Source organism: Piliocolobus tephrosceles, chromosome 1, assembly GCF_002776525.5.
Source record: "Piliocolobus tephrosceles isolate RC106 chromosome 1, ASM277652v3, whole genome shotgun sequence".
Lineage (NCBI taxonomy): Eukaryota > Metazoa > Chordata > Mammalia > Primates > Cercopithecidae > Piliocolobus > Piliocolobus tephrosceles.
Window position 1 is genome coordinate 26,152,974 of NC_045434.1, and position 25,002 is coordinate 26,177,975.

The 25,002-nt window shown below is 39.3% G+C and overlaps 1 protein-coding gene across 3 annotated transcripts; it reads right to left on the reverse strand.

Annotated features, from left to right (window-relative positions):
- Window positions 1-751: 751 nt before the first annotated feature.
- Window positions 752-22,414, reverse strand: SLC19A2 (solute carrier family 19 member 2). 3 transcript variants are annotated; one of them, XM_023207115.2, is made up of 7 exons: window positions 21,949-22,088; window positions 20,043-20,104; window positions 13,736-14,338; window positions 6,814-7,036; window positions 5,486-5,678; window positions 4,944-5,085; window positions 752-2,792 (listed from the first exon to the last, which is right to left on the reverse strand). In XM_023207115.2, exons 2-7 carry the CDS (start codon window positions 20,088-20,090, stop codon window positions 2,664-2,666), a joined length of 1,338 nt encoding a protein of 445 aa, XP_023062883.1. In that variant the 5' UTR covers window positions 20,091-20,104; window positions 21,949-22,088; the 3' UTR covers window positions 752-2,663. The 3 variants fall into 3 exon arrangements, with proteins under 3 accessions (XP_023062883.1, XP_023062882.1, XP_023062884.1); XM_023207114.3 differs by lacking the exon at window positions 20,043-20,104 and having other exon boundaries at window positions 21,949-22,414; XM_023207116.2 differs by lacking the exons at window positions 20,043-20,104; window positions 21,949-22,088 and adding an exon at window positions 22,327-22,345.
- Window positions 22,415-25,002: the final 2,588 nt, after the last annotated feature.

The following is a 25,002-nucleotide window of genomic DNA, read 5'->3' on the forward strand; positions in this document are numbered from 1 at the left end:
ATAATCTGAGGTGGAACAAAGAGGCTATAAAGTTTCAGAACAACGTGGTACTTTCTGCTCTTGCTTTCATTTCCTTTATTTTAAAAATTCAGTTAACATCAAAGAGAGTGTCTTTTTTTTTTTTTTTTAAAGAAGAATGCTTTAAAAAGAGATGAGTGGTGCCAACATGAAGACCAAAAAAATAAACAGTGCAATGTGGTGCCAAAAGAAAAGGGGGAGGCTGGGCACGGTGGCTCAAGCCTGTAATCCCAGCACTTTGGGAGGTTGAGACGGGCGGATCACGAGGTCAGGAGATCGAGACTATCCTGGCTAACACGGTGAAACCCCGTCTCTACTAAAAAAATACAAAAAAAGCTAGCCGGGCAAGGTGGCAGGCGCCTGTAGTCCCAGCCACTCGGGAGGCTGAGGCAGGAGAATGGCGTAAACCCGGGAGGCAGAGCTTGCAGTGAGCTGAGGTCCGGCCACTGCACTTCAGCCTGGGCGACAGAGCGAGACTCCGTCTCAAAAAAAAAAAAAAAAAGAAAAGAAAAGAAAAGGGGGAAAACATCTGAAATAAGGTGGAAGAGTCAAAGGTAAAAATCACAAAGGAATGGAATGGAATAATTAACAAGATAACAAAAGGTTAACTAGGCAAGTTAGACGAGAGGAAGACTTAATATGAAATTTGTCCAAGGAGAAATTATTAAAATATTTAAAGATAAAATCTAAAGCTCCTACTGAAATAGAAGATAAATTTAAAATAATTTTGATTAAAGAGAAAATATACTGTAAAATATTTATTTAATAAAAGTAATTTTATAATCTATACATTATTGAATAAAAAGTACAACAAATTATTTTCACTTATTTGCAAAACTGCATACAGTACAATGTGCACACTGGGTTCAGCATTCTACAAATATGGCCACATACCAAGATGTGAACATATTCTTGTCTCATATAAGAAAAGGCTCAGGTTGTATGCCACAAACTTTGAATTAAATTCCAGGGAAATATTGCTTTGGTAACGTGAACAATTTGTACCACATTCCATTAAAAAAAGATTTAATAAAATCCCTCAAACAGCACTTTTCTACTTGTTTTGGAGTACACAATTCCCAAATTAGCACAAACAAAACAAAGCAAAAACAAAAAACAAAATATAAAATGGAGGTTGCTACTTTTACGATACCACTTCCCTTTCCCTTCCTTAGTGTTCTTTTCCTTTCCCTTAATTGTAAAGGACAGTGAATAGAAAATGACCTATTCTTATCCTCATCCATCTGCTTCTAGCCTGCTTAAACCAAATGAGTATGTCAATTTTGCAATCTTGACACACTATTATTAACACTGTTCAGCTGTGTCATTCTAAAAAAGTTAATATCCCAGTTAAAAGCACCTATCTAGATTCTTTTCAAGATAAGGCAACAAAGTCAGCTTTAAAATAGTTTTCATGTCTGACATATACTAGCAGCCCCTTGGTAGACTGATTTCAGAATTAAACGCATACAGAACATTTTTTTCAAGTAACTTGGTAATGAAATCACTAGCAATTTTAAGCAAATATTCAAGATGATCTACCTTTAGAAACGAAGGCAGATTTAAGGTAAAAAAAAATGCAGGAATCACATCTATCCTAGTTCCTGTCCCATTGAAATAATTTAAAAGAGGCTCAGCTTATGAAAAAGGCCTTGGACTAATGCAATTCCTATTGACATCTTTACTTGGATAAGAAAAACAAATATAGAAACTATATATAGGGATGAAATTATTTAAAAAAGATTTTTCATTTTATTTTGGAAATAAAAGGGAATGCAAATACAAATGGGCTAGTTATAGTTGTAGCCCATATATGAACTTTTAATCTTGGAATTAATATTCCTTCATACTGAAGATTTAAAGACAAGCAAACCTACCTTAAGCTTTCATTAAATCTCTTCATTTAGGCAGGCTTCAAAATTTGCCTTATTTTCTAAGTAAATGAGCTTCTCTGGGAAGCATATGAATAATGCAAAAATGTACTTCTAAACAAATTTTACACAAATACATAATTGTCACGATGGGAACCAAGAACATTCATACGATGAATTTTTTAAAAATAACTTAAAATTAGAAATGATACATACACCTTAAAATACAGAACACTAAATCAGAACAAATATTGCCAGTGATAGAATAACTATGTAGAAAGACCAATGCACATGAGTAACACAGAAATAAGAATTAAATTGAATAGAGGCAGATGCTGTTAGAACATATTTCCATCCATCATGACTTGTAACATTTTGTGGCCTCTGTGAAGCCCTGCTCCCACCAGGCCAAGCACCTGGCTAAGTAGATACAAACATATGCAACCTATAAAACACCAAACTCACTTGCTAATAAAGTATACAACACCATGTGCTGCTTGATTGCTCTTGACTGGTTTTTAAAATCAAGTTCACTTTTGAATCAGAAGTCATCCTTAAATTAGCTCTCATAAATAATCCATGAAATAAACTTTACTTCTGGCTCCTCTGAATAGTATCATGTTATTCCCGGAATACAAGGTATTAGTCAAGTGGCTGCTTTGAAGCCAAGAAATGCACATTCATAAATATATGTCTACACTTTAAAAAGTCAAATACATCCAGGCAGTTGCTGTGCGGAGTTCTTGCTATAAGAAGAAGCCCTTCAGCAGTGTATTATGAAGCGGTTACTTGAGAACTTGATTCTGGATCTTCCAGCTTTCTACATTTCTTCATAATACTGACTGCACCACTGGCCAGGAAAACCACAGCGATGAGTGCAAAATATCCAGCATAGATCAAAAACTAGAAGGGGGAAAAGTAGTAGTTTATTGAATTATCAATTACAAGATGATTACTCTATAATAAAGTATATTCAGAATTTGTCCAAAAAGCCTAAAAAAATATTGCATACTTACACCATGTGCCAGACTCTAAAGTTACAAAGCAGCATCACCAGCATGGTGGTACTGAATGAAGCCTGACTGCCTGAGTGTGAATCCCGACTTCATCCCTTACAAGCTGCGTGAACTTGATTGAGATACTTCATCTCTGAGCCCTGACTTCTTCACTTACAGAATGGAATTCATAATAGTTGTCACTTTACAGCATTGTTGGGACGAATCAGTGAGATCATAAATGCTTATTAGCACAATGATAATGCTGTTAGTATTATTTCTATTGTTGTTGCTGTTATTGTTATAATTCAGTCCTGGTCTCCACCTTCAAGCTGATAGGTGGGTACAAACAGGCCAAATTCTGAAGATCAAGAACTCTATTTTTCCCCAGAAGAGGGCAGTAGAAGGTCAACTGTATTCTATTATAGGATTACTTAATACAAAAATTCTTCCCTAAGACAATTTTTTTTCTTTTTAAGTTCTGGGGTGCATGTGCAGAATGTGCAAATTTGTTATATAGGTATACGTGTGTCATGCTGGTTTGCTGCACCTATCAACCCATCACCTAGGTTTTAAGCCCCACAAACATTAGGTATTTGTCCTAATGCTCTCCCTCTCCTTGCCCCCTACCCCCGGACAGACCCCGATGCCTGTTGTTCCCCTCCCTGTGTCCATGTGTTCTCATTGTTCAACACCGACTTATGAGTAAGAACATGCAGTATTTGGTTTTCTGTTTCCTGTGTTAGTTTGCGGAGGATGATGCCCTAAGCCAAATTTTAATGTGACTATATGGTTTATTAACATCATCATCATCTTCTTCTTATAATAACATACTAAATACTTACAAACTGGTTCAAAGGTACAATGAGAGTATGGCCTTAAATCACTGAGCCAGTTTCTTTCAATGTTGGCTATACTTCTGCAGGAAGCCATTAATCAATCATGGCAGTTAAATGGGTTTCAGCACCACCCACAAAATCCTATTATTCCACATGTTTAAATCTACCATTTCTATAAGAATCTGCTGACAAATTTCCACTTCCAATGACAGCCATGTTTCCCTCAACTGTAATAGTCCTGGGAACTCTCCCTTACACAGGGAGGATGGCAGGCACTTAAGTTTCTCTCCTATTTTCCATCCTGAAGTAAGTTTTGGGGTTAGATGTTGGTTTAACTCCAAGCTCTGGAACACTATTATTGATAGTACTGGGCAAGTCACTTAACATCTCTCAAACTCATCTTCTTCATGTCTAATACAGCAACTCTGCAAATCCTATATAAAGCATTTGACACACAGAAGGCACTCAATGCACAGTCTATTATTACTATTTCTCTCTTAGATTGCTTTAGTAAAAACAAAGTTAATTACAGCTAATATGTTGGGAAGAAATCATTTGGGTTGGGATGGGGGTGAGAGTAAGTACTTCTTGATTCATTCAGTTGCCCATTTTGCCAAAGTACAAAACAATATGTACTTAAAACTCACAATGCATGAAGGCATATACAACTATACAATTCCTGAATGTAAAAAGTATTCACATTGTTTTTGGGTGTTGGTGCAAGTTTCTCAATAGGTCATGTGTTACAAATCATAATGCTGCTCATCAACAGCAAGGCACTACCTTGGTATTTGGGTAAGGGGTGTTTTAAATAAAGGGAGGAGACTTAAAGAGTTGTGAGATGAAACAGGGAATCTCAAACATGGGACACAGTATTCCAAGCATAGATTTAAGTATAGAGGGAAATAATGGAAGAGGAAGCAGAAGGACTTGGCCTGTAAGGAATCAGTATTACCTCTCAGCTGAAACAGACCCACTGGGCTGATGAGTTACACTCAGGAATGTTCTAAGACCTCATAAAAAAGACGACAATCCCAACACCCTCCAGGGAGAAAGGAACTAAGGATAGGGGAGAAGGTGTTGAATGAAGGAAGGAGGGTACACTTTTACTTTACATCTGTTCCCTATTGTTTGAATTTGTTTTCATTAAGCATACATATACTTCTGTCACCCTGATCAAGTCACACATACTACCTTCGATGCCAAAGGAAAGATCTTACCTGAGTGGTAATTTCTAATCCAAGGCCACTGGCATCTACCACAATTAGAGTGAGCAGCGTCTGCAGTGCCAGGGCAATGAAGGTATTTACACCAAATACTAGGGCATAGCGTTCCATGCTGAGGTTTGCAGCAATTTGAAAACTTAAAAAAAATAAAAATAAAAGAAGAGTGAATAGATAAGAATTACTTCCTGAGTACTTATAATAGTTATTCTAAATAAAAGTAAACATTTTTACTTTAAATGTGAAGAGTCCTTCTTTCTACTGTCAATTGCCTTTCCAAACAAATGAAAACATTTTGCAACTAAATGATATAAATCTCATGCAAACATCTGAAAACAGTAGGAACACACAGACAAGGGAATAAACAAAACTTGCCTAAATGTTTCCTCAGAAGAAAAACTGATAATGCACATAAAATACAATGTTTCCTCCCATTTGCCTAATTTAACTGGAAACTTTAATATTTTGGTTTGTAAAGAAACCAAAAAATTTATCCTGTTACAATTTTTCCTAAGGCTTCTATGAGCCAAAATACATACGTTGCTATGGTGATGAGTAACATGTAGATGATTCTGAAGACAACATAGGATGCATAGCACACCCAAATGTTACCCACAGTGTCCATGATATACACTGCAGCAGCAATCAGGAGAGAAAAGAGAGATAATGTCATTTCTCCCCAAGTTGACCAGGATATTTTTATATAACCAACTGCAAACACAGCAACAGCACCTACAAAATAACAACAACAAAAAAAATCCAGTTATTTTGCTAAACAAATGCTACTGCAATACATTAAAAACGCAGCTTAGATTATTAAATTTTCAAATCTGCAAACTTATAAATAGGATAGCTCAAGAATATGGAGGGCCTTGAAACTCACACAGAGATTTCTGAACTTGATGGAATCAATAAAATAGAGCCACTGAAATGACAGACTGAATTAGGAGAGGGAGCAGTGAGATGAAAATGCAGGACAAAGACACAGGGACATTGCTAAGGGAAAAAAAATGCTGCAGCTGAAGCCGAGGCAAGAGTCAAAAACAACCACGGCTTCTAATTTGGCATCATGGCAGGATGAGGCATCTCTCCTTCAAACCAAGGAGCAGTCTAGAACATGGCAAAAGGGCTTCTCTGCCTTTTGGTAAAACAGTGATGATGATAAGGATAGCTAAAATCTATGAAGCGTTTTCTGAGTGCCAAGACAGATAATAAGTGTTTACAGAAATCATATAACACCATCCAACAACCTCAGGAGGTAGGTCAACAAATTACAAATGAACAAAAGAGTAAGATGGTCAAATACACAGGCTCTGAAGCCATCCTACCTGAGTTCAAATCTTGACTTTGCTACTTACCATCTATATGACCTTGAGCAAGTTATTAACCTACCAGTCCCAAGTTTCCATTGCAAAATCGGGATAAATTCTACCTATCTCAGGAATTTTGTGAGGATTGAGTTAATGTATATAACGTCCTTCGACCAGGACCTAGCACATAGTAACATTCAACAAATATTAGATACTATTGTTATAAACTATTGTATATCGCTATTCAAAATTTCACATCAAGTGACAAAACTATCCAGTAAGTACAGAAATAATGGAAACTTGGATAAACAATCTTGAAAATTATATTAGGTTTCCCCAAAGTTTATTTTAAAATTTCAGTTTGTTAGTCATAGTCCTGCTCCGCTTGAGTACTTCTGAGTTGTCTTCCTCAATTATAAAATCGAGCTCAAAATAAGTAAATCATTTTTTGAGGCTATTTCAAATTTGGGAAGGGGGAGTAAATCTGATTACACCTGGCTTAACTACCAGAGGAATCCCTTCCCCACCACCAACCTCTATTATCCTACATTGCTTACCCAGTAAGGTTGAAACAGCCTCCACACCACCATTATAGATAGCAGCATAGCGAGAAGGCATCACTTTCTCCCACAGGCCCTGTGTGTAGTTCACAACTTGAAAATAGCCACAGGTAGAGAGGGCCCACCACACAGACCAGCAGAGAAGAGGGCGAGAGGAGTAGCACATCAGGAAATCATTCCATAGTACTTTCAACACAAGGAGACGGTCTGGCTTGGGTTCCTACATAGCAAAAGGGAACAATGCTCAAACTCTGATGAAGGCAATTATATAGAAAGCAATTTACAGGCCCAATTATTTACCTAACAGACTTTTTTCCTTGTGAAAACCAACGGCTTACTTCATAAACTGGTAACAATTACATTTATCCCCTCTGGTGAAAAATATGTTCTCATAGGATTTTTGCTTTAAATGCACTATAGCATTAACACAGCTGTATGTAATCAACCCAGCAAAAGATGTACTGTTTACAAAACGAAGATGATGAAAAGAGATTGCAGGCTTCAGCCAATAGGAGTCTATAATCTACATCTCCCATAGACTGGCAAACAACATAACAAGAATAATAATAAGCAACAGACTAGCAACCCTAATAAATCACTATTCAGTTAAGGCCTCCTATCCTTGTAACTGACAGATTGATGCAACAGTTAAGATAGAAATATTGGAAAGAAGTAGATCAAAATATTAGCAGTTCTTTCTAGGTGGTGGGTTCTTAGTGGTTTAAATTTTCTTCCTTAAACTTTTTATATTACTTAATATTTAAACAATGAGAAATAGTATTATAATAAAGTAATAAATCAAGTTACTGGGCTTATAATTGAGTGAAGCAAGACATTACTGAGCTATGCACCATCGCAAGAAGTGAATATGAGATGTCAGACACTCTGTGAGATATCTCTGATTTCATCTGTATGAAAGGACTAATCTACCAAATGTTACTGTAATCCCTGGGCCTTGCTCAGAACATGGGAAGTCTGGGTGCGGTGGCTCACGTCTATAATCTCAGCACTTTGGGAGGTCAAGACAGAAGGATTGCTTGAGCCCAGGAGTTTGAGATCAGCCTGGGCAAGAAAGTGAGATCCTATCTCTACCAAAAAAAACAAAAAACAAAAAACAGAACATGGAAAATTTTACTTCCGTGGCTAACATGTAAAGGCAAAATGACAGCCATGGAAAGATGAGTATGATATACCACTGAGTAAAACAGCAGCAAGTTACAAGACTACATGTAGATCACAATTTCATTTACTATAACATGTATACATATGTATACATACATATGCATATATGAAAAGAGATGTTTGAAAAGTTCACTAATCTTTGGGTGGCAGTAGGTCAGGTGATTTTTAATTTTTTTATATAGCTTTCTGTAATGTTTAATTTTAAAAAATAAGTAGATGTCAGGCACAGTGGCTCATGCCTGGAATCTCCACATTTCAAGAGGCCATGGCAGGTGAACTGCTTGAACCAAGAAGTTCAACATCAAGCTGGGCAACACAGTAAGATCCTGTCTCCATACACACACACACACACACACACACAATTTAATTAGCTGGGTGTGGTGGTGTACACATATAGTTCCTGCTACTCTCAGGAGACTGAGGTGGGAGGATCACTCAAACCTAGAAGATCAAGGCTGCAGTGAGCCATGATCACACCACTGCACTCAAGCCTGGGTGACAGAGAGAGACACTGTCTCAAAAAAAAAACAAAAACATATATATACATACATACATACATACACACACACACACACACCCCATATATATATATATACACACACACACACCATATCATTTTTATAAAATTAGTACAAATATTTTCTCCTCTTATATACAGTAACAGTGACCATCAGCATTAGGTAAATAAAGGCCATTTTCTCCCTCAGAGGCTAGAAAACCTCACTGGACTGAGAATCCGAGTTTTGCATATGATAACCACCTAGAAGTACAAAATATTGCTGTTACAAGATTGATTTCTTGGCACTGTATATGAGAACAAACCTTGTGAATTTAAACAAATCACAAGATAATTGTTAATCACATCTAATGTGAATTTGCTGAGAGTGAGTGAATGGGACGAAGCACATTTTCTGAAGTCTTTATTCAAGATCCACCAGTTTTATTGAACTATATCAGAATTTTACTATTTAGCTTCAGTTGTTTAACCAATATAACCTGGAAAACAACTGTGATATCTAAAACTTTCAAGGATGCTGGAAGGATTATAAGAAAGTATATTCCTGGAAGAATGGAACTATTAAAAGGATTCACAAGTTTCTATTAGAAATCCTACCATAAACTGGTAAGAAACCCTTAGTTTTCTCATCTGGAAAACAAAAATGGTAACAATAATATCTATCCATATACGATTATACAGAGTTAAATTAGATAATGCATGTATTTATTATAGAGGTGCTCAGTTAATGTTATTTTTATTGCATAGCTTAAAAAGTCATGGCATACATAAAATAATGCCCAGTATAATACATTTGAGAAGTTTAGATCTATTATGTAATAATGAATTCTGCACAAAGAAGTTAATAACTACTCAATCTAGTATCTGGCCATGCTAAAAAGAAAAGATGGCAGGTCCTGTTTATAAAATCAACACCTCTTGCTATAATCTGCAGGCTTCCTTCTATGCTGTCTTCTAGGCTTCAAATGTTAAGCTTATATGAATCGCACTTTCTAAAGAAGCATTTGACATATTACCTTTTATGTTTCTTGTTGAATTACATCTACAAAGGTTTATTTCTATTACATCAAAACTCTGAGCTGCTCATAGTTAATCATGCAAGTTCTAATTCAATAAGTGGCCTTCACTGTGTTCCATGGAGCTTTGAGAGTTCATGTGGGATAAATAACAGGCTCAAGTAGGTAAAATTATCAGACCTGCATTCCTGTTGCAATCAGAAAGGCTCAATTTTTATTTACTTATCACAATGGGGATCTAGTTTCAGATTTCATTTGAATATAAGGTTTTAATGCTGTTTTATACATTTAAAAATCTTTAACAATTACTTCCCTCTGTCACGGAATGGAAGTCTCTACTGGAGTGGTGGTTTTTGGAGTCAACTAGATGCGGGTGGAAATTTTTTTTTTTCAGACAGAGTCTCTGTTGTCCAGGCTGGAGTGCAGTGGCACCATCTCAGCTCACTGCAACCTCTGCCTCCCAGGTTAAAGCAACTCTCCTGCCTCAGCCTCCCAAGTAGCTGGGAGTACTACTTGTATGCGCCACCATGCCCAGTTAGTTTTTGGGTTTTTTTTTTTTAGCAGACATGGTGTTTCACTACCTTAGCAAGGCTGGTCTCGCACTCCTGACCTCAAGTGATCTGCCTGCCTTGCCCACCCAAAGTGCTGGGATTACAGGTGTGAGCTACCATGCCCCGCCTGAGTTGGAAATTTTTAAAGTGCCACTTCCTATGTGCCTTTGCACAAGTCAGTTAACTAAATTTAGTTTCCTCTTCTGTAAAATGAGCAAATATCTACATCATTGAGTTTTAATAAGAATCAAACAATATACTGACTCTAAAGTTCTTAGCACAGTATCTGATACCCAGGTCAAAATACATGGGAGGTGTGATAATGATGATAATGAAGATGACTGGGGGTGATTAATTCAAAGAGAAAAGGAAAGATTATTCTATTTACAACCTCACAAATACATGACTATCTACCATAAAAGTACAAAGCTGTTCCGGATTATTCATGTCTAATGATAATGATAATAGTAACAGCAATTACCATTTATTGGAAACCTACTATGTAAACTCATTTGAAAGCTTTAAATACTCAAAATAACCCTAAAAGGTAGATATGTACATAAGGAAACTAAATCTCACAGAATTAAGTAACTTGCCCAAGTACTAGAACTAGGGTTTGGACTTCACTTTCTTCAAAACTCACTACACCCTGCTGCTAGAAATGACATTATTTAATACCAAAGTGGAAGCATTAATTTCACTGCTGTCATTGTTTATAGACCTCAGACATGCAGACACAGAAAGAATACTTACTAGCAGTAAAAGATATCAAACTACAAATAAAAGCATGGCTCTATTAAGAGTATCATTTACTAGGTATTAATTACATGTCAGAACCTATGCTAAAGAAGTGGTTTAATTTGTGTCATTTCTCATAGATGAAGAACTTAAAATAAATCAGGTTCACTTATCAGCCAACTACATAATGAATCCAGCTCTGCTTATGAAAGAAAGTCACCAGCTTTGGTTCTTCTTTCTGCAAGATCAGCACCCTTTGCCCCAATGCAATAGGCTCTCTTTAAAAAGAACTCACCAATACTCTAAGGTAACTTGTAGAGCGAGCTATCACTTAGACTCCTCCTACTTCATTTTCTCTTTCTATAAAAATCAAGATAAAACCACCTACCTACCTACTCTTCAATAATTACCATGATTATAATTTATGGTTTAATTATAGGTCTTGTCAACTTAAAATAGCTCTGTGATCCCTAATATCCATTTTCTGAATTTCCTTCAAGCTTGCAAAGAAAAACAGCAGCATTTCAGGGCCAATCAGTGCCAATACCAAGCAGCACTGCCCATCTGCTATGGTATCGGTAACAGAGCCTAGGATATCAGGGAACTGACTTGAATCCTAATTTTGAAAACAGTGTAACTGACATGATGGTTCTGACATTGTTACCCTAGTTAAAAGACTTCATGGAGAAAGGTTTAGAGAGAACTGGATCTCATATACACTTTAAAATTATGCTCAAGAGTATATTTGTGCAATTCTGCACAAGTTCCTAATCTCTGATCCTAATCCTTATCTCTAAAAGGACAGTCTTGATGAAATCTAATCTCTTCTTAAAATGCTCTGATTTTTCTGACGTTATTAGAATAATTTCTAACTCTAAAATTCTACAATTCTTCGGTATATAAAATACTGATACACTGTGTATCTATAAACAAGTATTTCAAGTTGATCTAGAACAGTTTTTTAAACTATAGGTCACCACCCGTAAGTTGGCAATAAAATTGATTTAGAGAACAGTGAACTGAATTTTAAAAAAGTAAAAGAATGTATCAGAATAAAGTATTGTTGTAAAACTTGTTTCTGTTATATATAAAATATATACATACCTATGTATGTACAGGTTTTCTATGTAAAATGTGTTTTCTCACTATGTTTCTTAATTATATTCAAAAAAGTCTGAAACTCACTATCTATAAAAATATTTAGAACTAAGGTCAATATGTTAATATCTAAAATATACATTTATACACACATTATATATATGTTAATTTTAGCTAAAGCCACTGTAACACATTCAAAACAGATAAAGAAGGGTCTTTATTTTTTTCCACTTCATGAAATCTATGAAATGATTATACCTCCTTCCCTCTCCCATCAACCCTCTGTTGACTCTCCATCACCACCTAACAAATTATGAAAAAATCAGCATTTCATTGCCACTTAAGCCTTGGTCATTCTGACAAAAACTGCTCACAGGTGCCTTGGTAATCAAGGTGAGTTTCACGATGAGGGTTGCCCTGGCTCTAGAAGTCTACCCAGGCTCTTTGGGATGATAACCTAAATTTCAAGTAGTAATTTGAGAGCTCAAGAATGGGGATAGAGAAAAGAGTAATTTTCAATGAGTACATCAGATATCACATTGAAACAATTCAGTTAACTCTCAGTACAGAATGAAAGACTTTATTCATAATGGTTCTTTATTATCAGCCAGCCTACAAAGCTTATGGAGCTCAGTCCGACTGAGGCCACCTACAAAGCTGGAATGTTAATAGGCTTATTTCCAAACATGTCCCAGGAAAACTAAGACTACAGTGTGGCTGGAATTAACTTCGCTCCTCACAGCTCACAGTTTATAACCTAATAGAAACAAAAAAACTTGTATATTAAAAAAAAAAAAGGGTGGGTGTCTAGGGAAAGGAATTCATCTTCCTGGCTAGACAGAACAGATGGATAAATTATTTTAATGCCATACCTCTCTCTTCCAAGAGACCGCTTCATAACACACTTTTAATATTTATTCCATCATCACCTTAAACTGTCCTCTTGTGATCTCTTTGCCTGCATTATTCATTACTACTTCACTTCAGCAAATTGTCATTTGAAAAATAAATAACAGATATACCTTCTAGCACAGAAGAGGAAAATAACTTCTTACCCTTAAATACCATGGGCTTCATGGCTGGGTGCAGTGGCTCAGGCCTGTAATCCCAGCACTTTGGGAGGCTGAGGCGGGGGAACTGCTTGAGGTCAGGAGTTCGAGACCAGCCTGGCCAACATGGTGAAACCCCGTCTCTACTAAAATACAAAAATTAGCTGGGCGTGGTGGCAAGTGCCTGTAATCCCAGCTACTAGGGAGAGGCTGAGGCAGAACTGCTTGAACTCTGGAGGCAGAGGTTGCAGTGAATCGAGATCACACCACTGTTCTCCAGCCTTGGCAACAGAACAAGACTCCATCTCAAATAATAATAATAATAATAATAATAATAACAACAACAACAACAATAATAATAATAATAATTTGGGCTTCAATTCAGAAACTAGAAGTAGATATTTAATCATTTATTAGAATCATTACCCACTTAGCAAAAATTTTCTGAGTGCTTTATTTATGTGCCAAACACTGAAAAGACGAAGACTCAGCCCCTGCAATCCAAGACATCTCTGACATGAACAATATAATGCTGTATCAGTCTGACTTTGGAGGTCATGCACTCCAGGGAAAAATAAATGTGTCATCTCTAATATAAATAAACCATAGCTTGAATGAATGGAATGAATGAATAAAGCAATGAATCAACTCAGGATAAAACATGAATCCAAATGAATACAAGATCTATCAAGAGGGAGTTTGCTGGTTTTTTCACCACTGGTCTAGCCCCCATAGTAGAAATTACAAGATATTTAAGGCTGAGCTTACCGGTTCCTCCATGGGAGGCTCCTCCATATTTAGAGGGATTTTTGACTCAATGTCCTCCCAGCCAGGAAGGTGGTAAGAAGCTGGGGTGTCAGTAACAATGCCACCATTTTGTACCTTGATACCATTCACTCTCTGGCAGGTAGAAGGAATGTGGTGAAAGAAGAGGCTCTTCTGTGGCATAGGTAAAAACCAGGCCACAGCAAAAGCCACTGAAACACAGGTAAGAGAGATGACATTCAGGCTGAACAGCGACCAGCGTGCCACTGAGACAAGGATTTGCCCTAGGACAGAGCCCACTGTAAAGCCCACCAAAGTGGCACTTCGACAGTAACTTGTGACTTTCTGGTACATGCCCAGGTCTACCACACTGTAGATATAAGAGTAATAGGCAATTTCAGTGGCTGTGGCTATGCCATAAAAAAATTCTAGAAATTGAATGGCCAACAGTCCCTGGGCATAGAGCAGCATAAACCATGTAACAATAAGGCTGAGCCCCTGCAGTAGAACAACAGGTTTATAACGGAGGTAGTCGGTAGCAAGGAACACAGGAAACAGTAGCACCAGGTAAGAGTAAGTCCATACTGGATAAATTTCATTGAAGACCTGGTAGGAAGAGAAAAAAACAAACCATTAGTGATCAAAGGACCTGGAATACTCAAAAGGAATTTATTCTTACAAAACAACCTACAAATACCTCAAAGATCTCATCCTTATCAATCAAAGAAACTTTGACAACAACAGTTCAGATAATTGTTTGAAAAATATCTCTTCTCCTTTTTTTGTTTGAGAAAAATATCTCTTCTCCTTTTTTTGTTTGTCTCGCTCTGCACCCAGGCTGGAGTGCAATGGTACGATCTTGGCTCACTGCAACCTTCGCCTCCCAGGTTCAAGTGATTCTCTTGCCTCAGCCTCCTGAATAGCTGAGATTACAGGCACTCGCCATCACACGCGGCTAATTTTTGTATTTTTAGCAGAGGTGGGGTTTCACCATGTTGGCCAGGCTGGTCTCAAACTCCTGACCTCAAATGAGGAGCCTCCCAAAGCGCTGGGATTACAGGCGTGAGCCACCACGCCCAGCCGGAAATATCCTTTCCTATCCCCAATACCATCATCTTTTTTCCTAATAAATTCTTCCCATTAATCAAGGTCTAGTTCAAAGACTTCCTTATTCAGAAAGACTTTACAGAAGCCAATAGTACTTGTATTACAACATTCAAACTCTTTTTTTTTTTGGAGACAGGGTCTCCCTCTGTCACCTAGGCTGGAGTGCAGTGGCAGAATCATGGTTCACTGCAACCTCCGCCTCAGGTGAGGCTCAGGTGATCCTCCCACCTCAGCCTCCCCAGTAGCTGGGACTACAGGCCTGTACTACCACATCCAGCAATTTTTTTTTTTTTTTTTGGTAGAGATAGGGCTTCACCACATTACCCAGGCTGGTCTCAAACTCCTGGGCTCAAAGCAATCCACCAGCCTCAGCCTCCCAAAGTGCTGGAATTACAGACATGTGAGCCATCTCATCTAGCCTCAAACTCTCTTGATACTGATCTATATGCATCACTTTCCCCAATTAATTCCTAATACTGGCTCTTCACCATGGCTGCATCTCCTAAGAAGCTTTTAAAAATGTGTTAGCCAAGCATGATGGCACATGCCTATGGCTGCTACTCAGGAGGCTGAGGTGGGAGAAGTGCTTGAGCCCAGGAGTTTGGGGCTGCAGTGACTTATGATCACACCACCACACTCCAGCCTGTGTGACAGAGCAAGACTCTGTCTCCTAAAAAAAAAAAAAAAAAGAAAACTGCCCAGCCACAGATATTTTCTAAAAACTTCTCAGATTTTTAAATGAGCCAGAGTTGAGAACAACTGCCTTACAGGCTTTTTAAGGATAGACCCCTACATTCACCTATATGACCTTTCTAAAAGCCAGCATACTGTTTGGAATATACTAGATTCAATAAATGCTTTGAAAACTGAATTACTGTCATTTCTTACTTCTAGACACAAAATAGACAGCCTTTATCCTAGTGTTTCATTAAGCTTCTCTGACTTTAAGTTTTGTTTCTTTTGGGGCAGAGGAACAAATAAAGATGGTCAATCTGTCTTACAGTCTTGAGAAAATTAACTCTCTCCAGATGGCAGGATTATAGGCAACCTTTATGTCCTTCTTTTTGCTTGTTTGTAAATAGAAAAAAAACTGAAATTCCTGCTGGGGTCTTTCTGGTTTAAAGTTTATTTTAAAAAAACATAGAAGCTTTTGCTATTTTCTTTTTAATGCGTATTTTAAAATTGGGAGAGTTGTTTGTTGCAAAAATTAAATGAGACACAACATGTAAATTACTTACTCCACCTGATTTATTCACAAAGTCTGAAGACTAGAGGACACGCTGACAAGGATATCTGCGGCAGTATGAATTAACTAAATTAATTTAACTATCATTCCCATTCTTCCAATAACAATCATTGTAGGAGAAGCTTCCTTCCTTTTATCAGTGGCCTCAACTTTGAAGTGCTTTTTGCAAGTTTTGGTAAAAGGCTGAATACTTTGTGATGGAGCAACCTAACCCTAGACTTTTACATTCTGAGACCTAGTAACTTCCTTTTTATCTTTCCTGTACATCTCAGTTCACTCAAGTCTAATATGAGCTAAGGTTCTAAGGTTTACAGAAACAATAGACAATTGTTGCAAAATCTCTTGCCAGTGCAGAGCACCGCTATAAAAGTAAAACATAATCCCCATTTTCTGAAATACATTCCAAACAAAAGTGATCTGTTTAATGGCCTCACCTTCATGAATTTTGATCTAATTTGTATTGGTAAATCAGTTAGTAAGCTCCATTTGATCAGGAAATTTTGCTGCACCTGACTATGTGCCTAAAAGAGTAATCAAGAACTGTAGAAATGATTCTTATTCAAAACCGTGGAAATTTTAGCAAATGAGGAACAAAGTGCCTTTGGCTGCATTAGATAACTCTAAGTAGAAAACCAAAGCAGGTAAGGGTAATCTTGAGATTTCACAGTTGTGTTCTAATTAACAACTTGTCATTCCTTTGTGGCCTATATTTTTACAGATACTCTCTGTCAGCTTTCTTTTTTTTTTTTTGAGACAGAGTTTCACTCTTGTCACCCAGGCTGGAGTGCAATGGCACAATCTTAGCTCACTCCCGAGTAGCTGGAATTACAGGTGCCTACCACCGTGCCAGGCCAATATTTTGTATTTTTAGGAGAGACAGGGTTTCAATATGTTGGCCAGACTGATCTCGAACTCCTGACCTCATGATCCACCTGCCTCAGCCTCCCAAAGTGCTGGGATTACAGGTGTGAGCCACCGCACACGGCCTATCCATTTTCTAAAGTTTGAAACTGTCTCTTCTTTTTGATTAAGTGTCACCTTCACTATTTCCCCAACATAGCACCATGAAGTACTAGCCATCAAACCTTTCCTTTAAAAATATCCTCTACTGCTTCCTTCAATAGCTCATCTTTCTTTGTTTCGGGATTTTGGATGACCTCTTTACTCCAATAATATTGTCTGTGCTTAGACATGTTACATAACTTTTAACAATACTTGTCCCAAAATGATTAACCGCTAAGTTTTCATTGTCTAAGTTTCATCCTTGAAATTATTAAAGTATCTTTACTCATGAGTTTAATTCTACTAATACAAAACTACAATTTAGAGAACGAAGATGAAGGAGAGTAACACTGCCAGCCTTGCAATAACAACTAAAAACAAAAAGAAAGGCAAGCAGGGGAGAGGGGCAAAACCGGATAGGTTCTCTTTAACTTATTCTAAATAAGAAACCTGCATTTTCTCCTTTAAGAGACATCAACCCAGGATGAATGGCCCTCTCATGCTATTATCAGCATCATAATAACAAACCTCTACTGCTGTGCTACATACCATGCTAAGCACTTTATCTACATTCTATTTAATCCAAACCACGAACCTAAGGTAATTGCTTCTATCATCTCTATTTCACAAACAAGGAAACTTGGCCTTAAAGAAAGGTTAAGTGAATTGTCCAAAGTTATCACAGTTAAGATTGGCAGAAGGATCTGAATTCATATATTCTGAATCTGCCACACTAAAATGCCTGGTTTCTTCAATCAGAAAACTGCTATTAACATCTACTACCTTCCAAGGTTAACTCTAATGCCTGCAGCAGCTTTTCTAATCTGTACTGAGGTGCTTTTACAGGGCATTCATGAAGCGATAAAGACCACCGTCTCCAGCACTTAACTAACGGGTCTCCAAAGGAGATCCTTTTCTCTTTCAGCATTTCCAATGACAGCAAAAATTGCTTCCTCGATATATTGAATCTCGAAGGGAAACTTCCTACAGGCAAAAATGTACCAATTACAGACCCTTATTAATTGTCCATTCTCCAACTTCTCACTTCAGGTAATATCTGCCATGTGAGCAAAGGGAATTGATTTTATTATGACCAAGGTGCTTTTCACAACTCTTTGGATCAGCGCTTGTGCTTTCTTGAGCTACAAAGTCAAGGGAAAACAGATGTTCATTTTTATGTCCTAATTTAGATTTAGACTTTAAATTAGAATCAAGTTTCAATTAAACAACTAATTGGCAGTTATTTGCACAACATTGTTTTCAACCAGCATGGAAGTGACAAAAAGAATAAAATGGCCAAGGCGCGGTCGCTCAAGCCTGTAATCCCAGCACTCTGGGAAGCCGAGGTGGGTAGATTATCTGAGGTCAGGCGTTCAAGACCAGCCTGGCCAACATGGAGGAACCCTGTCTCTACTAAAAATACAAAAAAATTAGCCAGGCATGGTGGTGCGTGCCTGTAGTCCCAACTACTCTGGAGGCTGAGGCAGGGGAATCACTTGAATCCAGGAGGCAGAGATTGCAGTGAGCCGAGATCATGCCATTGCAGTCCAGCCTGGGCAACAAGAGCGAAACTCCTTCTCAAAAAAAAAAAAAGAATAAAATAAGGCTAGGCACTGTAGCTCATGCCTGTAATCCTAGCACTTTGGGAGGCCACGTTGGACGGATCACTTGAGGCCAGGGGTTCGAGACCAGCCTGGCCAACATGGCAAAATCCCATCTCTACTAAAAATATAAAATATTAGCTGGATGTAGTGGCACAAGCCTATAATCCTGGATACTCAGGAAACTGAGACATGAGAATGACTTAAACCTGGGAGGTAGACGTTGCAGTGAGCCGAGATCATACTACTGCACTCCAGCCTGGGCAACAGAGCAAGACTCTGTCTCTAAATAAATAAATTGAGATCCTCAGCTCTCCAGGAGTTCTGAACCTAGCGAGGAATGGAAATAGGAAATATAGGGTTGTTTCTTCAAGATGGACCTTGAATGAGAAACCTAAAGGCTAACAAAGATATCAATAGATATATACGGGAAGATTATTCCAAGAAAAGAATAAGTCTTTGAGTACATGTCAACAGATGACAGACTGTGGATATGCTGGACTTAAGACTATTAGATTAATATGAATGGAGCTTGGTTATGTGGAAGTGGTAAGGGAAGAAAGTTTGTAGTCAGATATAAGGCTGCCAAGGAGGTAAAAACCAAACTTTGTAAGGCTCTGAATATTAGGCAAAATAGGTGGAATGTTTAAAAAAAATCTAAGAAAGGTAGTAAATGTCTGTCAAAACACATGCTACAATGATGAAAGGATAAAAAAAGTTTTTAGAGATAAAGATCTGTTTTACTGAAAGTTTGGCCTTCAACTATTAACATACAGTCAAATTTTAGCCTGCTTAAAACTTATAAACTGGTATCTATTTTAAAGTGAATGCTTTTCCTGAAATCTAAAAAAAAAAATCTTTGAGAGTAGAGAGAAGTCTGTCTTTTTCTCCTCTCCTTTTGTTTTAGAATTTAGTTAACAATAGCTCTGTTCAAACCAACTTGACCCTCTGCAGTCTTCTAGCAGCAAACACAAACTTTAATGCAAATGTCACTGAATATGACTTAGCATTAGCTTTGCTTAAAAATCATGTAATATTTTTTATTTAACTGTCCGTTGCAAAAAGCAAGCACTCAGTAAGTAATGAATAAGCTGTTCTACTCATTTCAATTATTAGTTATACAAAAAACGTAGGGCTTGCCACAAGGTAAAGGAGAGGAGAATCAGCCATGATTTGGTGGTCCTCTGAGAATACACCCCTTCCCCAGACTATTAGATTTCTCTTCAAATCCCTTTTCCTCATCTAATTAGCAATAACAGAAGTACGCTTATGTTTTTGTTACACAATCAGCAAACAGTTACTAGGCCTGGCAACTCTGCTTTATTTCTGTGCCCCCTGAACATACTTCACTCACCTTGAAAAGCTTTCTGACAGGACAGAGCACACGATCTTGGTAGCACATCACACAGCAACCTTCTACCCAGGGCACATAACAAAACAGATCAGCTTTCAAACATCAACACTTGGAACATGTTTCTCTCCCTGTGTTTCACTATCAGGAAAGGTGCACAAACTGTGCAGATCACATGGCAGTTCACATGAAACTGTAATGGTTAGCTGTTCACAGCAGTATCAATTCTGCCTCAGATTCAGTGGTTGTTTTGGGTCTCCAGAATCATACTTTCTCATATCAGTGCAGTAATTTTCTTGTAAAATCATTCTGTTCACAAAAGTTGGCCGTTTTGACTTTATTATTGCTTTAAATCAGTATTAAAATTCAAATAGGTTATGAATAACTGCTACGGTCGCTTATGTGGTGATCCACAAGACTGAGAAACGGTCCAGCCACACCACCCCACAACTGGCAAGTCAATAGGGTAATTTAAGGCTAGGCAAAAAGTCAGTGATACTTGCTAGAAGTGAACCAATGTCAGACTTTCAAGTGAAACCCTCAATACAGAAGTCAATACTGATTCCCTCTCAAGCGCCCTTAAAAATGACAGAGCACTGCAACAAACTGCAAACAGCAAACTATGAGAAATTGTATCTCGCCAGTGTGCAAATGATTCCGGTAGTGCCGTCTCTTGTTTTGACGTGTTATGCAGGGTTACTGAGTTGCTACTCAAAAGAAGTGACTGACTACTACCAACATAGAGAAGAGTGAGGTTTAAATGGGAGGATTATTTTACAGCAATTGGGGCAAGGAGGCAGGGAGGGGGTGGAAGGAAAAGGTGTAGGAAAAAAGCGACAGCTCATAAGTGGCTGAGAGTAGGAAAAAGAACATGAGACCTCAGCTTTCACCCTTTGTTGTATTCAAGGAAGAGGGCATTGAATCGGCTTTATTTCGGTTTTGTGGAAGTACTTTGGGTTTAATTTCTTTTTCAGTTTATATACTGTCTTTCTTCTGCAAAAAACAAGTGCTGGTTTTGACCATGCACTTTAACAGGTCAGCACATTTCTAAAATACACTACGCGCTTCTGAAGTACTTTATTTGTAAGCCCTCACCTAGGAAAAATCAATCAGCAAAAAACTCTTGATGATGGACTATGTGCTCTCAATTACCCTGAACATCACAGAAGCCTTCAAAGACACCACCTTGTATCTGAGAAGCAAAACTAACATCTGTGAAGCAACAATTCACAATACAAGAAAAACTATAATTAAGAGTCAATTATGTTATACCATCTGCCTTTATCTCTGGAGGTTGGGCTTAAGGGCGAGAGGGGCAGGATATCCTTGGATACAACCTCACCCAACTAAAAATCAAGACAAATTAAGATGTTCTGTACTTCTGTCCTGTCCTTACTTGGATAAGTCCATCCATCCTGCCAAATGTAAACAAAGTAAGGGATGGACAGGAAGCAGGTGAAGCAGGTAGAGGGAAGATCCTTTCAGAAAAGCAGTGGTTGCCTACTTTCAGTCAATGAGTATTTACTAAGCCATGTCCAAAGTACACCTTGATGTTTTCACTTCTTTGTCAAAATATTGCCCCTTCACCCCCAGCAGGAACTGCTGGACCAGTCTGGGCAGTTACACTAAGCCACATCACAACACTATCAGCATACTGCCTGACGCACAAGGCACGGGGCCTCTGCACGCGTGTTCTCAGACCTTCGCAGGAGACTCGCCCTACATAGCCGAAGAAAACAGAAAATCATGAACACAACGCAGAGCACGAAGCCGACCTCCAACTGGGAAAAATCAGAAATCTCTGCCCAAGATGGCTGGAGCGCTTTTCTCAGTCCTCTCTTCCTCCGCCGCCCACCCGCAGGCTGGTCGCCCGCCCTTCCTGCGCGCGCCCCGCGTCCTCCGCGCGTACCTCTGTCTCGTTCAGGTTCTTGTCCGGCCCCAGCAGGTACGGGGTCAGGAAGGGCTCGGACGGCCTGAGGCTGGCGAAGAAGCCATAGGCGCAGAGCAGCGCGGTGGGCAAGAACCAGCACTCACGAGGGACCCGAGCGGTGCGCAAGAGCACAGCCGCCGCCGCGGCGCGCCGAGATACCGGGCCGGGCACATCCATCCGGGGCGCGAGGGGAGGGGACCCGGCCCGGCCCCTTCCTTCTCCTCCTCCGCCAACTGGAATGAGGGTCAGGCACTGCCCCAGCGCGGGCACTTGTAACCTCAAGTGACGCCTTCTCCCTGTGAGGCCCGGCCGTTCTGGACTCGCCGCCGCCTCCGGCTACCGGACTCCCAGCCTTACCCCGCGGACGCCTCTACGGTCGCGGTCTGAACGCCCGGCCTAAGGGAGACCGGCCTAAGGGAGACCATCGTAAGGCCCACCCTCCGCCACCGCCTCCAGGCTGGGAACCAATCACAGCGGACGCCAGGAATACTTGGCTTCTCTGCCATTGGTTGTGGGTCACACGACATGAACTGGCGGCGGCGGCGGCAGCAAGCCAGGCCTCTGACGTCCCAGGGCTCAGGCGCGGAGGACATGTGGAACTCCAATCTGAAAGCGGCGGCTTGCGACCGAGCGCTAGTCAGGCGGCCAGCTAGGGTTCGTGTCACACCCGCGGTCGGCTATGCTCATCTGTCGGGAATGCGTCCTGTGGGCCTAATCCCCAGATGGAAGAAACGCTCTGTTCTCCCCAACCAACGTTTGTCATTCTTATTCACCGTCCCTCGAATGTCCATTCAGGTTCTGCTCCTGAGAGACCTAGTGACAGAGGTCAGGCAAAGATTTCACCTTGGGAAGGGGGAATGTTAAATCATTCCTCCAGCAGCTTTCGTGTTTTAAATTGTATTCATCCGCCATGGAAAGATATCAGAAGCCCAGGATCTAAGCGAGAGACTGAAATTAAGAAAGTGGATAATATTGTGAGAATAATGAACAAGCTGGTCAGTGAATAGCGGAATCGTAATGGAGTCCCAATTAAAGGGTTTTAACTTTATTTCGTCATTTTTTGCAAGCATGATACAAAGAAAACAACTACGCTAAGGTTTATAGTTAAAAGGAAGGTGGAAATCCTGAGTCATTACAGTAATCACAAAACATGATAGATTTCTTCATTTAAAAACAAAAAAGAGGTCTTGGCATAGTTTTCAAGGGCAAAGCATGGCAAGATTCTCCAGTGCTTGCTTTCATCCCCCTCTGTGTGCCTTTTTCTGCCTGACTCACAGCCTGGCTCTATCCTAATCCTTCTGCAAAGATGCAGCATTTAAAGCAATTTTTCCTGTGCAGTATTTGTAGAATGATAGATCCTGCCAGAAGCTCATGGAAACATTATGGAACTATCTTGCTTTTCGGTATGTTACGATCCATCTAGCACAATTTTCCTCCTGTGATAGCAAATGACACTTTTTTCAAGCATCAGCAACAGAAGTGAGTCTACCAGATGGAATAAGATACTAGTAAAAGGAAAGATTTGTTTCTAAGACTGCACAATGAATGAACCCAAATATGTGAGTTGATTAATCTGTGAAGAAATACAATTGGTAGTATTTACATCTCTCAATGAGTCTTAAAGTGTGGTCGAGGAAGCCCTGGGGGTCCTTGGGACCCTTTCAGAGGTTCCATGAGTTCAAAACAACTTTCATAACCATGCTAAGACTTTATTTCGTTTTCCACTCCAGAGGCTATATAATGTGTGATGACATCATCACTTTATAGGATGAGAGAATACGTGCTTGTATATTCTTGTGTTTGTCAGACTTTCCATTTTTAATTTATTACAATATGGCAATTATCAATAGGTATAACCCACAAAACCCAACAGAGTTTTGGGGCACCTCAGTAACAAGGCTCCTAAGACCAAAATGTTTGAGGACTTCTAATCGGTATTATTCAATTATCTAGTTCCCTAAACTCCAACCCTTATCAGGACTACAGAGAGAGAACAGGTGGTCCTCTTGACAATTGCTTTGTATTTACATTCAGTGCTTTTGTAGAAGAGAAGAAAGAAAGAGAAAGCAAGCCAGAGAGGCCTCAGAAAGAAAAGCCTTCTTATTAAAAACAGCTTTCTGGGTGGTTACGGTGACTCACTCCTGTAATCCCAGCAACTTGGGAGGCTGAGGCGGGCGGATCACTTGAGGTCAGGAGTCTCAGACCAGCCTGGTCAACATGGTGAAAATACGTCTCTACTAAAAATGAAAAAATTGCCGGGCATGGTGGCATACACACCTGTAGTCCCAGCTACTTGGGAGGCAGAGGCAGGAGAACCACTTGACCCAGGAGGCAGAGGTTGCAGTGAGTGAGCGGAGAGTGAGACTTGTGAGACTTGTTAGGCTCGTCTCAAAAAACAAAACAACAATAACAAAAACAGCTTTCCATCCCTTCCCTGAGGTTTGGGGACCTGAACCATGTCAATCTGTAAATCATGGTTCTGTAACTTTTCCTTGGTATAAATCGTATAGGCAATGAGGCTGGGTATAAACAGTAATTGTCCTTGAATTGGATAGATGTTTTCTTATTATTTTTGTTTAAGAGGTCATGGCGATAAGCAGAATTCTAAGAATGACCCCCAGTGACGCTTGCCCTTGTATAATCCCCACCCATTTGAGTGTTAGGTGGAACCTATGAATTTGATGAGGCAATACTCCTGTGATTATGTTACATTTTATGACAAATGTGAGATTTTCCAGGTGGGCCCAATCTAATCACATGAGCCCTTTAAAAGCAGAGCTTTTCCTTCTGCTAACAGCACAAGAGGAAGTCAGAGAGATTTGAAGGATGAGAATTTGATGTGCTGCTGTTGGAGGGGGCTACATGCCAAGAAATGTGGGCATCCTGTAGCAACTGAGACTGGCTCCTGGCTGACAGCCAGAAGGGAATCAGGATATCAGTCCCAGAATCATAAGGAACTGAATTCTGCTAAAAACCTAAATGAGCCTGGAAGTGGGATTCTCGCTCCGGAGAAGAGCCCAGGTGGGTCAGCGT